The sequence below is a fragment of the Mustelus asterias genome, chromosome 23 (assembly GCF_964213995.1).
Source record: "Mustelus asterias chromosome 23, sMusAst1.hap1.1, whole genome shotgun sequence".
NCBI classification, from domain to species: Eukaryota; Metazoa; Chordata; class Chondrichthyes; order Carcharhiniformes; family Triakidae; genus Mustelus; species Mustelus asterias.
Genome location: NC_135823.1, coordinates 34,908,911 through 34,925,313, shown reverse-complemented (window position 1 = coordinate 34,925,313; position 16,403 = coordinate 34,908,911). Strand labels below are relative to the sequence as shown.

At 41.6% G+C, this 16,403-nt stretch overlaps 1 protein-coding gene across 4 annotated transcripts in view; it reads right to left on the bottom strand.

Annotated features, from left to right (window-relative positions):
* Nucleotides 1–16,403, bottom strand: part of mpripa (myosin phosphatase Rho interacting protein a) — a 206,182-nt gene that overhangs the window by 160,255 nt on the left and 29,524 nt on the right. For all 4 annotated transcript variants that reach the window (XM_078240235.1, XM_078240236.1, XM_078240238.1 and 1 more), the window contains exons 2-3: nucleotides 13,713–13,790; nucleotides 2,621–2,686 (exon numbers count right to left, since the gene is read on the bottom strand). In XM_078240235.1, the coding sequence (XP_078096361.1) occupies nucleotides 2,621–2,686; nucleotides 13,713–13,790 (144 nt within the window). The remainder of the gene's footprint in view (nucleotides 1–2,620; nucleotides 2,687–13,712; nucleotides 13,791–16,403) is intronic.

Below are 16,403 nucleotides of genomic sequence, written 5' to 3'. Positions count from 1 at the left end.
CCCCACGCATCAAATTGCATTCTCATTCACAGTATACAACTTGGAAGCAGCAAGGGCCAATAAATGAAACTGTGCGCTCAGGCGCACATATTTTTATCTGCTTATTCTACAAATATTTGGTATAGACCAGTTACAAAATTAAATCAAACATTAGATAAGAGCAGACACTAAAATTGCACAATCATATAACGGATGGTTCAATCAAGCTACACAGAATTAGAACTAAATGCAGCTTTAATAATGTAGTCCTTTGTTTAACGACAAAGTCTGAAGGAAAAAAAGGCCATTCAACCCATTACATTTGAAACCTATGTGCGAAAATTGCCATGGATTTGCCTCAACTCCTTTTGATCCATAATCAAAGGGAACGTTAAGCACCTTCCCTCAAATTCAGTGAGGGAAACAATCAAGTAATGCTATTAATATCAAAATTACCACTGAATTTAATTTGAATTCTACAGAGAGCAGAGTCATGATAGGTCTTTATTCAAAGTTAATAAGTCACGTATTATTTGACAGATATGAGAAGTCAAACTATATTCAAGAGTCACCTCAATATAATTTTCTACCACAGGCTTCTCATTTATCTCATTTCTTAATATTTCTCACGCAAAGTTCATACCTTTAACTACATTCTATCTCTCATCAAAAACAGGTTTTTGTATCTCTGCAACATTGCTACTGTTACAATTCCTCTGTTCATGTACTTGTTTCGATATCTCCAGACTCAGTAACTTGACTTCCCAAACTCTACAAATTGCAATTCACTTATGTAAAGAAAAGTTCCAATTGATTCAGTATTCTCATAAAACTGATCATTCATTATTTTTACTCAGAGATCACCCCACCCCCCCAGCACTCCATTCCTCACCCCTTCACTGCCAGAACCAGACTGTTCACACAAGTACTGTCACTGCTACCTTAGCACTAGTCGTAACAATTAGCCAAACATTGACTCCCTCACATTCCATTTGCAGCTTCATTATAAACTAAGGCATTCACTGGCTCTCAAATTCCACCCCGCACTGGTTTTGAACCTCAATCCTCAGCTGCTGCTTGTCCCTATTAGTATGCACATTGTAAGCAACACTATGCAGCAGCAGGTTAAAATCATCCAGAAGAAAATAATGAAAAGGGCCTTCAAACAGTCTTCCAGGAACTACCAACAGAAATCGAGAAAATCTGAGAAAACTTCCATGGAGAAAAAAAGTGCTAAATAAACATCATCCTGCCAGATGACAATTGAGTTGAAGAGATTGACCAGCATTCGTGTGCACAAGTCTGCACTAAACCATTTTTACAATTAAAACATGTTTCTAATTAAACAGCAATTCTCCTGTAGCATGTGCAGTTAAGGTCTGACAAACTGTACAGCTCCCATCACTGGCGGTTTAGAATTACATCCTTGAAACAGCATTTGGTTACTTTCTCATTAATCCTATTCTCACTGATCTTCAGTATCCAGACAGGCCACATTTCCAAGCAAGTAGGTTATCAGGTAACAATTGAAAAATGAGGGGCTCCTGTATCAAGTTTTTTTTTTAAACAAGGTGATGGTAGAAACTTCCATTGTTTTAGTGGAAACTCATCTAACATTACATACCACTCTGAAAAACAAATGAAGTGCTGTTTTCTGTGTGTTTGACGATTAAGTAAATTTTTAGTAAATTTGTAAATCCCCATTCCAAAAGTTTACAAACAAATTGAAGTACTTTGCAGAAACATTATTGTATTTCAATTGTTGTCTTGAATTGGCTACAATCCATTCATGTGCCATTTGATGCAAGAATCTTCCATAATCTGGCACTATTTAATTCAAGTGGCAGTATTTCTGAATTGCTACAACTCAGCAACATGCTATGTATTCAAATAACATGAGTTTCACACAAGAACTTTTCAAACAGGCAGACTAAAGAATGGATGTCTGTACTGAGAACATAAATGAGAGACAATTATATATACTCTCTCCAGAGGCATTTACCACATTATTTCCTCCCTTCAAACACACTAGAATAGCAAATTAGAATAATCTTCAAACAGTCTGATTCTGAACAATTCCTCTAGGTTCCTCGTTGGGATCTGTTTTAACAGGAATCCATACATTGAGAATGATGATAGGGTGTAATATTTTCTGCAGCAAACTTAGCATTTGGTACTTCCTTTTGCCTTTGTATTTATTGACCCCAAATTTTGCAAGCTTTTCTATTTTCCAATATCTTTCTTTCTATAGTTTTCATCTTTCCACCCTCCAACTCTCCCTTTAAAAAGTCAGTTTTCTCACAGTGATTTACCTTCCTCTCAATGGGAATTTGGAACTGAAATAAATTAAGTTACTGTCTTTCTTGCCAATTGAAATAAAGGCACATTGAAGTATCATTGTGAATTAATAGCACAAATCGCAAAATAGAGAAAAGGTGAACTGCAATTAAACCAATAAATGGATTTGGCTACTGCATCATAACTAAGAAGCAGGGTCAGAGAATAAAAGGACAGTGAAGATTAGGAAACAAAGAAGCAAACTGCAATTACACGCTTCCAAAACTCACCTGGCACACAAAGATTCATAACATCTACATACCAATCACCCAAGTCTAGACTAGATATAAACAAATAAACTTACTGAGTCATCCAATGCGTAACGCAGTAAGCCGTGCTCATATAGGAGAAAAAATCTTCTCTGCCATTTCTGTAAGATAGATTGTTGTTTTCAAAGTTAACATAGTGTTTCAGCCAATAAATAAAAATCTGTGATCATGTTACTTTGTGCAGCTAAACATAAGCTAATTTTTGTGCAGAGCCGAATGGGATGCTGATGAGATTCTCCAAGATTCAATAACTGCATCAAAATGAACAGCAGAAAGCCATTTCCACATCATAACGAATTGTCATCATATATATGCTAGACATTAAAAACTGAGCAGTGTTGAAAATCTCTCTTGGGTAGTGTTATATTACTGCAAAAATTCAAATCAACTACACATAAAGAAGAATGCAGAAATATATTTTACAAGCATGTAAACAGCAAATAATTAAAGCATGGCTCTGTGGAAGACAACACCAAACAGATGTTGGCGCACAAATTGACCTTTGAAGCCTTGAAATATCCCTCCAATAACAGGGGTCAGTTTATATGCTGAATATAAAACTAAATCGCCGGCATGGGCATAGATAGTCAGCATCATTGTCATTCACCATATGGAGTCTGCTTAGTGTAGGCATATCTTAATCTCCCACCCACATTCATAACACAGCCCCAATCACCTGCTTTATCCCTTGCTCCCAGTTATAAGGAACCAGTCAGTGAAACATCCAAATGTGGGGTGAAAAATTGTGGCTGTCTATTAACGTGAGTATAATATGTCATGGCTGAAAAGAGTATGAGGGGGTCAACTTGCATGCAGAGTATGTGCAAAAGGGTCGGCATATACATTAGAATAATTTACACACAATGACCTGCGGTATTGCAAATCTGGCCCAGGAGTCAGAACAAGAAGAAAAGATGAATAAGAGGTTTTGAAAATTAGAAAATAAAGTTACTTGCATTGACTTAATTTTAAGTAGTGGTAAGTAGACATGCTAAACTTATTTGTACCTTTCAGCAGCAGTATGTTTTATGACACTTTTACCTTGAGGCATTTTTCTCAGTCATTTATGGGTGATGGCCCTTTTGCTGGAATGGCCAGTGGTTTCTTTTGCCCATTCCAAGGCAGCCTTGGAGATATGGTGGTGAGCTGCCTTCTTGAACGACTGGAATTCATATGATGTAGGTACACTCACAGTGCTTTACAGAGTGTTCCAGGGTTTTGACCCAACAACGATGGAGGATCAGTGCTATATTTCCAAAACAGGAAGGTACGTCACTTGGAGGAGAACTTTCAGGTGGTAGTCCCATGTGCCTGCTACACTAGTTCTTCTAGGTGTAGAGGTCACAGGTTTAGGAGGTATTATTAAATGAGCTTTGATGAATTGTTACAGTGCATCTTGTACATAGTACACATTGCTATAACTGTGCCACAATGATGAAAGGAGTGAATGTTTAAATTGGTAAAAGGAGTGTCAATTAGGCAGAGTTTTTCATCTTGGATAGCATCAAGCTTCTTGGGTGTTGTTGAAGCTGCACTCATCCAGGCAATTGCAGAGTCTTTCATCATACTCCTGACTTGTATTTCAGAATACCCAGCCTCTGACTTCTTCTTGCAGCTGCAGTATTTATGTGGTTAATTAAAACCTCCAAGATTTTAATGGTGGAGGATTCAGAGATGGTAGTGCCATTGAAAAATCAAGGGGAGGTGGTTAGATTTTCTCATGTTAGAGATGGTCATTGCCTGGTACTTGTGTGCTATGAATGTTACTTGCTAATTATCAGCACAAGTATGAATATTGCCCAAGTGGGCATGGACTGCTTCAGTATCTGAGGAGTAGTAAATGGTACTGAAAATTGTGCAATCATCAGTGAATATCTCCAACAGACCTGTGGAGAAGAGAGGTCATTGATGAAGGAGCTGAAGATGGTTGGGCCAAGGACACAGTCCTGAGGAGCTCCTGCAGTGATGTACTGGGGCTGAGATGATTGCCCTCCAGCAACCATCTTCCTTTCTACTAGATATGATTTCAGCAGTGGAGACATTTCCCCGATTCGTCATAACTTCAATTTAGCTAGGGTTCCTTGATGCCACACTCAGTCCGATACTATCTTGATGTCAAGGGGAGTAACTCTCAACTCACCTCTGGAAATCAGCTCTTTTCTCCATGTTTTGACCAAGGCTCTAACAAGATCTGAAACTGGGTGCACCAGGAGGAACCAAATGAATTAAGAGCAGGAGGTAACCATTCTGCCCCTCAAGCTTGCTCAACAATTCAATAAGATCATGTCTGATCTGGTTGTGACCTGAACTCCATATTCCACCTTCCCTGATAACCTTTGACTCCCTTGTTAAAGCAGGTTACTTACTGGAAGTGCCACTTGACAACACTTTCACTGACACCTTTCATAAGTTTGCTGATGATTGAGAGTAGACTGATTGGGCATTAATTGCCTGGGCTGGACTTGTTCTCCTTTTTGTGAACAAGACATGCCTGGGCAATTTTCTATTTTGTCAACCAGATGCAGTGTTGTAGCTGGAAGAGTTTGGCTAGACATACTGCTAACTCTGGAGCACAAGGCTTCATCAGCACCACAGCTGGAATGTCGTCTGGGCCCTTTTTTGCTGCATCCACTGCACTCAGACTTTTCTGAATTCACAGAGTGAATTGAACAAGCTGAAGAATGGAGGTGGGGAGAGAAAAAGGCTCATTTGCTCAGCAGTTGTATTTGAAGACGGTTGCAACATTTTGCACTCGCAGGCAAAAGCTGGGCTCTATCATCATTGATAATGGGGATGTTTAAGGTGCTTTGGCCTCCTGTTGCTTAATTATCCTCTACCATTCATGACTGAATGTGCAGGATTGCAGAGCTTTGGACTGATTCATTGGTTGTGGGATTACTTAGTTCTGTTTATAGCATGCTACTTCCGCTGTATTGCATACATGTAAACCAGTATTGGAGTTTCACAAGATTGCCACCTCATTTTTAAGTATGTTGCTCCTGGCATCCTCTCCTACATTCCTGATTGAACCAGGGTTGGTGCACTGACTTGATGGCAATCTAGAGTGAAGGATATGCCAAACCATGATGTCACAGATTTGGGTAGAATACAATTCTTCTGCTGATGATGATCTACAGCACCTCATGGTTGCCCAGATGTGGGCTGCTTGATCTGTAGTGAGTCTATTCCATTTAGAGAGGTAGTAGCACCACACAATACACTAATGGGCATCTTAAGCATGAAGATGGGACTTGTCCTTTACAGGACTCTGTGGTGATCACTTCTACCAATACCGTCATGGATAGATACTTTGTCAGGTAGATTGATGATGACGAGGTCAAGTAGGTTTTTTTTCCCTTGTGTTATTTCTCTGACCAACTGCTGAAGGGCCAGTCTGGCAGTTATGTCCTTCAAGGCTCAGCCAGCCATGTCAGTAATGGTGCTACCAAGCCACTCCTGGTGATGGGCATTGAACTTGCACATCCATATTCTATGCCCTTGCACAGTGGTGTTCAACATGGAGAAGTATGGATTCATCAGTTGAAGGAGGGTGGCATGTGGTTTGCAACTGGAGGTTTCATGTTTCACATGGTGTCATGAGACTTCACAGGGTCTGGGATTAATCTTGAGCACTCCCACAACCACCCCCTCCTGACTGCATACTATTGCGTTGCCATCTCTGGTGTCTGTGCTGCCAGTGGGACAGGACACACCCAAGAATGGCATCAGGGATGGTGGCTGAAAGTTATTCTCACAGAATCATTCCTCTGTCAGGCTAGCTGCTCTGTCTGGAGACAATACACATCTCTTTAACCTGTGGTTAATGTTCCCTCCACCCACATTGTCTGTACCTTTAAGACCTGGCTGGCTGTAGGATTCGCATTCTAATCAGTATTCTGCAACTTGATTTTGTGTCTATTTGCACTGTTTGAGAGCACATTTCCACTCCATCTGACGAAGGAGCAGTGCTCCAAAAGCTTATGGTATTTGCAGTAGAACCAAATACACCTGTTGGACTTTAACCTGGTGTTGTGAGACATCTTACTTTGTTCACCCCAGTCCAACGCCGGCATCTCCACATCAAGGCTAGCCTATAAGACAGCTCTCCCAATTTTGGTACAAGTCCCCAGATTTGTGAAGAGCACTTTGCAGAATCAACTGGGCTGGGTGTGTCTCTGTGATTTCCAGTGCCTGGATCAATGCCAACTAATCTAGTTTTATTCTTACTCAACATTTTTGTAGTGGTTTGATATTACTGAGTAGCTTGCTAGACCACTCCAGAAGGCAATTAAGAGTTAACTACATTGCTGTGGGTTTGGAGTCACATGAAGGCCAGACCAAGAAAAGACAGCAGGTTTCATTCCAGAAAGAGAATCAGCGAACATGGATTTTTACAACAATCCATAGCTTCATAGTCACCATTACTGAGACTAGCTTTTTATTCCAGATTTATTTAATTAAGGTCTATAAAATAATGAGGGGCACAGATCAGCTAGATAGTCAATATCTTTTCCCAAAGGTAGGGGAGTCTAAAACTAGAGGCCATAGGTTTAAGGTGAGCGGGGAGAGATACAAAAGTGTCCAGAGGGGCAATTTTTTCACACAGAGGGTGGTGAGTGTCTGGAACAAGCTGCCAGAGGTAGTAGTAGAGGCGGGTACAATTTTATCTTTTAAAAAGCATTTAGATAGTTATATGGGTACAATGGGTATAGAGGGATATGGGCCAAATGCGGGCAATTGGGATTCATTTAGGGGTTTTTAAAAAAAAGGGCGGCATGGACAAGTTGGGCCGAAGGACCTGTTTCCATGCTGTAAACCTCTATGACTCTATGACTCTAATTAAATTTAAATTCCCAGCTGGGATGATGAGAGTTGAAATTAAGACTCCAGAGTATGATTCCGAGCCCCTGGTTTACTAGTCAAGTAACAGAACCACTAGGCTATCATTCCTGTCTAATAGTCACGTCATCATTCCTGTAACAGTGATAAGTTGCATTATTGCAATAATTTTGCTTTGCTAATCAAGATGGATACATCAATATTGCGTTTCAGATGCAGTAGAACAATGGTAAATATCAAAAACTTCAACATAGCTTCCAGACCACTTATGATATGAGCATACCAGTATGAATGTCCTGGTGTTTAAAACTATGGAGGCTGGGTCAGGGAGTGGCATGTACTGTGGTTTAGCAGCATTGTGGAGGGAGAGCCTGTTAAGCATTGAGGTACAATGTGGACTTTAAAAGCATTAGTTGGGAAGGGCAGAAGGATGAAAAATTCTGACACCTAGCAGTATTTTGGAAAGAAGTCTAGACAAGACGCACTAAAAGATAATCATGTATTTTGTGCTTCGATGTTGGAATATAAAGTCATAGAATCACAGAATCCCTATAGTGCAGGAGGCCGCCATTTGGCCCATCAAGTCTGCACCGACCACAATCCCACCCAGGCCCTATTCCCGCAACCCCACATATTTACCCTGCTAATCCCCTGACACTAGGATCAATTTAGCATGGCCAATCAACCTAACCCGCACATCTTTGGACTGAGGGGGGAAACTGGAGCACCTGGAGGAAACCCAGGCAGACATGGGGAGAATGTGGAAACTCATGTTCCAAGATATTAAGGGAAATAAAAACAGGGTTGTTTTAATAATCTTCCAGCTCATTTTCAAATCAGGTGGAAAGACAAGAAATCAAAATCAATTATTTCCATAAAATTTGGATATATTTATCTCAGTCAAAATGTTTTTGTTCAGACTAGGATGATTTGAAAACAGACTGAAAGCTTCTTTTCAGGTAAAGTTCAAAACTATCTTCCTTGTTGTAACTTCAGAAATTTATCATTTCTGAATCAGTAAATGATTTGCAACACTTCATTTTTGAGATTCTACGGTAACTTGACAAAGGCAGACAAATGCGGTTTGATGCTTAATCTTCTTTACTTACAAAAATATAAAATAAGCAGTACAGCATGGACACAGAACCTGACAGCAGCTATGCACAGGTCCCTTGTGGCTACAATAACACGCACAACCAATGACGTCACTCACGCATGCTCACACATCAGTATATGTATTCAATTAGGAAGACGCTTAGTGTATCCCACTATAATACTCCATAACGGATTCCAAAACAATTATTTACATAAAAATTTAATTACACAGCTATACAATATGACCAAAATATCCCCCTCCCCTTGTGGCTAAACACTAGGATTTCCTCCGTTATCAGCGTTGCCCATCTCCAAAACCCTCCTTTAATGTTATCGAATTGAAGGATCTCCCCCACTCCCCACACACTTTAACCCTAGTACTCCAGGAAAAACCAAACCATTTCACTGCTACTGAGCTCCAACTTCTCTCTGGTCTCCAGTACTGTGGTATCCTATGTAATGCCCCAAGTGATCTGGCAGCATGTATGGTTTAGAGGTGTGGCCATTGCACCTCAGGTAACATGTGTACAAATTTACTTGTGAAAGGTATAAAAGCCAAAACTCACTCTCTTAACCCCATGCCATCAAATTAACCAATACTAATATCTGTGTATCTTGCAGTCCTCTCTTAACAGTATTATATCCTACCTTTCCTACCAAACACCCTGCCCTGATCCTATGGCCTAACATGGAGCTTATTTCTGGCTGTTTTCATTTTCCTTTTGAGAGGGTAGCTTGTGAGTTGAGAAATGTTCGTATAATCTCTGGTTTCATACTGAACAATTGTGATTTTGAATCCCAGGGTGATACATAGCTTCACCTTGTCTACCAGCAATTCTGGGCATCCTCATGAGAAATGTAAACATCCTCATGAGAAATGTAAATGCTGATACACCCACTGCACCCATGCAAGGTTGAGAAATAAAAGTTTTTTTAAAATCAAACTCTGATAAGGTACCTTTCAGCTGCTTGCTGTAGTGCTGAATGTAACTCCTTCATAGCTGAAGGAGACCAAAGGTGAAAAAAGCAAACATTAAAATTCATATTGTTTGCATTGTATTCATACAGATGCCATTTACCTTATATGGAAGATTCCAAGTTTCATGATGGGAAGTTCTCAGTGATTTTCAGCCCATATTAGCCATCAGTGTAAATGGTAACGCGGGCCCAAAACATTGTGAGAATCGGAAAATGAGATTCTAGCCAGAGAGACCTCGTTTTCTGATTTTTCACACTCCTTGCCAGCGACATAACGAGGTTCCCACTCCGAATTGTAATAAATTTAAATATAATTAAGACCATAAGACATAGGAGCGGAAGTAAGGCCATTCGGCCCATCGAGTCCACTCCACCATTCAATCATGGTTGATTTCAACTCCATTTACCCGCTCTCTCCCCATAGCCCTTAATTCCTCGAGAAATCAAGAATTTATCAATTTCTGTCTTGAAGACGCTCAACGTCTCGGCCTCCACAGCCCTCTGTGGCAATGAATTCCACAGACCCACCACTCTCTGGCTGAAGAAATTTCTCCTCATCTCTGTTCTAAAGTGACTCCCTTTTATTCTAAGGCTGTGCCCCCGCGTCCTAGTCTCCCCTGTTAATGGAAACAACTTCCCTACGTCCATCCTATCTAAGCCGTTCATTATCTTGTAAGTTTCTATCAGATCTCCCCTCAACCTCCTAAACTCCAATGAATATAATCCCACGATCCTCAGACGTTCATCGTATGTCAGGCCTACCATTCCTGGGATCATCCGTGTGAATCTCCGCTGGACCCGCTCCAGTGCCAGTATGTCCTTCCTGAGGTGTGGGGCCCAAAATTGCTCACAGTACTCCAAATGGGGCCTAACCAGTGCTTTATAAAGCCTCAGAAGTACATCCCTGCTTTTGTATTCCAAGCCTCTTGAGATAAATGACAACATTACATTTGCTTTCTTAATTACGGACTCAACCTGCAAGTTTACCTTTAGAGAATCCTGGACTAGGACTCCCAAGTCCCTTTGCACTTTAGCATTATGAATTTTGTCACCGTTTAGAAAATAGTCCATGCCTCTATTCTTTTTTCCAAAGTGTACGACCTCGCACTTGCCCACGTTGAATTTCATCAGCCACTTCTTGGACCACTCTCCTAAACTGTCTAAATCTTTCTGCAGCCTCCCCACCTCCTCAATACTACCTGCCCCTCCACCTATCTTTGTATCATCGGCAAACTTGGCCAGAATGCTCCCAGTCCCGTCATCTAGATCGTTAATATATAAAGAGAACAGCTGTGGCCCCAACACTGAACCCTGCGGGACACCACTTGTCACCGGTTGCCATTCTGAGAAAGAACCTTTTATCCCAACTCTCTGCCTTCTGTCTGACAGCCAATCGTCAATCCATGTTAGTACCTTGCCTCGAATACCATGGGCCCTTATTTTACTCAGCAGTCTCCCGTGAGGCACCTTGTCAAAGGCCTTTTGGAAGTCAAGATAGATAACATCCATTGGCTCTCCTTGGTCTAACCTATTTGTTATCTCTTCAAAGAACTCTAACAGGTTTGTCAGGCACGACCTCCCCTTACTAAATCCATGCTGACTTGTCTTAATCCGACCCTGCACTTCCAAGAATTTAGAAATCTCATCCTTAACGATGGATTCTAGAATTTTGCCAACAACTGAGGTTAGGCTAATTGGCCTATAATTTTCCATCTTTTTTCTTGTTCCCTTCTTGAACAGTGGGGTTACAACAGCGATTTTCCAATCCTCTGGGACTTTCCCTGACTCCAGTGACTTTTGAAAGATCATAACTAACGCCTCCACTATTTCTTCAGCTATCTCCTTTAGAACTCTAGGATGTAGCCCATCTGGGCCCGGAGATTTATCAATTTTCAGACCTTTTAGTTTCTCTAGCACTTTCTCCTTTGTGATGGCAACCATATTCAACTCTGCCCCCTGACTTTCCTGAATTGTTGGGATATTACTCATGTCTTCTACTGTGAAGACTGACGCAAAGTACTTATTAAGTTCCTCAGCTATTTCCTTGTCTCCCATCACTAGATTACCAGCGTCATTTTGGAGCGGCCCAATGTCTACTTTTGCCTCCCGTTTGTTTTTAATGTATTTAAAGAAACTTTTACTATCATTCCTAATGTTACTGGCTAGCCTACCTTCATATTTGATCCTCTCCTTCCTTATTTCTCTCTTTGTTATCCTCTGTTTGTTTTTATAGCCTTCCCAATCTTCTGACTTCCCACTACTCTTTGCCACATTATAGGCTCTCTCTTTTGCCTTAATGCATTCCCTGACTTCCTTTGTCAGCCATGGCTGCCTAATCCCCCCTCTGATAACCTTTCTTTTGTTTGGGATGAACCTCTGCACTGTGTCCTCAATTACTCCCAGAAACTCCTGCCATTGCTGTTCTACTGTCTTTCCCATTAGGCTCTGCTTCCAGTCGATTTTTGTCAGTTCCTCCCTCATGCGCCTGTAATTACCTTTATTTAACTGTAGAACCTTCACATCTGATTCTGCCTTCCTTCTTTCAAATTGCAGACTGAATTCTACCATATTATGATCACTGCTTCCTAAGTGTTCCCTTACTTTAAGATCTTTTATCACGTCTGGCTCATTACATAACACTAAGTCCAGAATAGCCTGTTCCCTCGTGGGCTCCATCACAAGCTGTTCCAAAAAGCCATCCTGTAAACATTCAATGAATTCCCTTTCTTTGGGTCCACTGGCAACATTATTTACCCAGTCCACCTGCATATTGAAATCCCCCATGATCACTGTGACCTTGCCTTTCTGACATGCCCTTTCTATTTCGTGGTGCATTTTGTGCCCCTGGTCCTGACCACTGTCAGGAGGCCTGTACATAACTCCCATTATGGTTTTTTTGCCTTTGTGGTTCCTCAACTCTACCCACACAGACTCCACATCGTCTGACCCTATGTCGTTTAGTGCTATTGATTTAATTTCATTTCTAATTAACAAGGCAACCCCGCCCCCTTTACCCACCCCTCTGTCTTTTCGATAGGTTGTGAATCCCTGGATGTTTAACTGCCAGTCCTGAACCCCCTGCAACCACGTCTCTGTGATGCCTACCACATCATACCTGCCAGTCACAATTTGGGCCACAAGCTCATCTATCTTGTTCCGGACACTGCGGGCATTTAAATATAGCACCTTTAATTCCCTATTGACCGTCCCTTTTTGTTTTCGTAGTGTGGTGGACCTTGGTCTACTGAGCCTTTCCAGACACTGTGTCATATTTTGTGAGATGGGGACTATCGTAACCTCTCCTGAGTGCTGTCTTTTCGTGATTTTTTGTAATCCTAAGCAGCTACGCTTCCCACTGATTCCTTCACCTCTTGGTTCCCTGACTTTCCCTTCCCCCCCAATCTCTAGTTTAAAGTCCTATTGACCACCCCATTTACTCTCTTCGCCAGAACACTGATCCCAGCTCGGTCCAGGTGGAGACCATCCCAACGGTATAGGTCCCCCCTGCCCCAAAACTGATGCCAGTGTCCCATGAAAAAGAACCCTTCTTTCCCACACCACTCTTTGGTTGCTGTTGGCTCCTGAAGGAACTGACTTTGAAAATCCAGTGCAACGGCTTCTCCGCAATATATTCCCCTGCTCACTGGATAATCTTGCCAGGTTCACAACAGGTATTTAAAAACTAGAGGCAGTCAAGGGGAACCCACTGGGGACGCAAAAGAATAGCCCCAGGGTGGAGAAGGACATGCCCAGGCAGTGCAAATCTGGAGGGGTACCCCAATGGCTGTGGGGCAGGGAGGGACGAGAAGATTTGCCCTGACGCCCCAATCTCTGTGGAGTTCCCATCAGAACGAAGGCAGAAATCAGGCCCCAGATTCTTTGTGCACAGACTACCAGAGAATCCAGTGAGAAAGCTCGGCTGTGCAGCTGGAGACCAACACTCCGACAAATTATCAGAAAATTATGCCTATAGCTTCCACATGCCATATGTGGCAGTGGGCATCAGCCACATGAAGCACCTGCCACTGTCGTGGGCCCCATCATAGCAGACAACATGTGGCAGACATCTCTCTGCAAATATGCTTAAATAATCCCTATTAATAGAAGTTACTATTCTAGCAACATTCAGATATCTGAAACACATCACGGGCAGGATACAAAGTTTGATTCTTAAGAGCAGTTAATTAACTGACAGAAATGCACTCTTCAACTTACCCTCGACCGTTGCACTGGATTTTCAAAGTCAGTTCCTTCAGGAGCCAACAGCAACCAACCCCCATAGATGGGTTTTGCCTGAAATACAGGAAGCAGAACAAATTCAACAACTAGATAAAAACTGTAAGAGTAATACTGAGATGAATACATCATTAAAAATGTTTTCTCTGCTATTTTCTATTTTTTTCTTGAAAGTGCTTATCCTAGCTAGGGTATCAGCTCTTAGGTACCTTGCTTAACATAGAAACATAGAAACCCTACAGTGCAGAAGGAGGCCATTCGGCCCATCGAGTCTGCACCGACCACAATCCCACCCAGACCCTACCCCCACATATTTTACCCACTAATCCCTCTAACCTACGCATCCCAGGACTCTAAGGGACAATTTTTAACCTGGCCAATCAACCTAACCCGCACATCTTTGGACTGTGGGAGGAAACCGGAGCACCCGGAGGAAACCCACGCAGACACGAGGAGAATGTGCAAACTCCACACAGACAGTGACCCAAGCCGGGAATCGAACCCGGGACCCTGGAGCTGTGAAGCAGCAGTGCTAACCACTGTGCTACCGTGCCGCTTAAGTGGACCTTCAAGATAGAGTGGCGTGCCTATTCCATCTTAAGAACCATAAACCAGCCCTTGTCTGATGTCACCATTTTCCACCCCCACCCACTTCTCTACTCCATGCAATCATTGTCTCTCTGAAACATCCACACTTTTCCTCCAGTAGATACCACTACTATGATAGCAGTGGATTTCTCCGAATTCCTAACTCAAAGCTGTTGAGGCCAATTGTAGTGCACTCACTACTGTCCACAGATACGAGTTTAAATTTGGGATGGCTCAACACTAGACCATAGAAGTCTGTGGATGAATATTCAGGGGAAAATAACATAGCCTATTAGCCAAATATTTAAAATGAATGCAACAGAGATGAAATACAGTGCCAAACATAACACACCCTTCCAGCCAGTCCAATGCAGCATGCAAGGCTGTGCATCCAGTTAGCCAAGTTTCAGATCCAGACGGCAAACACCAAGCTCTACACCACGTATAAGTTTCCAGCTCTTAAGGCAATGCTCCATGACAGCTGATGCAACTCCACCTCAACGTTCCTTTTAAGCCTAAAAATAGCATGGAGGTATCAGTTGCAAAGCTTCACACCCACGTTTGCTGCTCCTGAATTCCCACAGCGATTGGAACTCTTTGTGCAGCTCAAACGCAGAATTAACTACCACATTTTGAACCGAGGCATAATACTTTCATTAAGACTCACAACTGTTATGGGCATATCACCCATCAGCCATCATTCAGTCTATATTTTTCGATATTTATGACCTAGCTATCTTTGTTATTGTTGTCTCCAGTTCCAGTTGAACCATGTTGCTCTACCACCCAATACATTACTTGAACACCTCAGACTCTAGATTTTCCAATATTCATTCACCTGAACCAGTCATTTCCTGAGACATTTGGATAATCAAGTGGTATAGTTGCTGCAGGTGAAGTTCTTCCACTGATATAGTGTGTTTCATAGTCTCAGATAAAGGAAGTGGATACTAAAATAACAACTGAAAATTGTTCTTATGAAGCTCCATGCCTTCATTTTTGTTGCTGATATTCATTATTGCTCCAATCAACTCATGTCAGTGTCTCTTTATACTCTTTCAAATATACCAAATTAGCAAAATTGTGACAAAAACAAAACTTGAAAGGAAACTTAACAAATTAAAATGTAATTTTGGGTGAGAGATATTGCACTCAGCCCCTGTGGTGCCACTGGTATTGGAAGGCCACAAGCACTGGTGGACACCACATGCTCCCTTTCCAGAATTACCCAGATGCAAGAATACCCTTTTGAGTAAAATAATTAACAAATTAACTAATAAATAAGTTAATAGCCTCTCAAAGAGGCATAGTCACAAGACAAAATTTTAAAGGAAACCTATAAAACTAAATTAATGTTCCCGGGGTTGATAATGCACTCCAGCCCCGAAAGCGTTCATCGGTCACAGAAGACCTCAACCATACCAGCTTAGTCCTCTGGAGTGTCCTGAACCATGACCAATCACACTACATTCTACAGGCCACCATCCAATGGGTACGATATTGAGGAATAAATTTGCAACGAAATGAGAGTTGAAAGATTTAGAGTAGTTATAACGGAGGATTTTATTTATCCTAATATAGACTGGGATAGCAACACTGTAAATTGAGAGGGGGTGTGTGCGTGTGTTCAGGAGAATTTTCTATATCAATATGCTTCCAGCCCAGGAGAAATGAGGCATTACTGGATCTGGTTCTGGGGAATAAGATTGGTCAATTCAGTGGGATAAGGACAGATCTGGTCTGGAAAAATTGAATTCAAAGATTAGCAGGAAAAACAGTTACAGAGCAATAGGCTGTTTTTACAGAGGAGATAGTTCAGGTACAGGGGGTGGGACGCAAGAAGGTAGAACAAAAAAGGATGACGAAAGAGATGAAGGGCAAGATGAAGCCATGAAAGGGTGCAAATGACAGATTTTACAAAAGAACACCAGACTGAAGATAGAAAGTTCAGAGTGGAAGTTAAAGAGCAAATAAGAGAACCTTATTTTTTTTACGTTAACTGCTAACATAAAAGCAAATTGAAAAGTATTTTGTAGGGTTATAAATAGTAAATGGGTGATAAGAGGAGTGGGGCCAATAAGG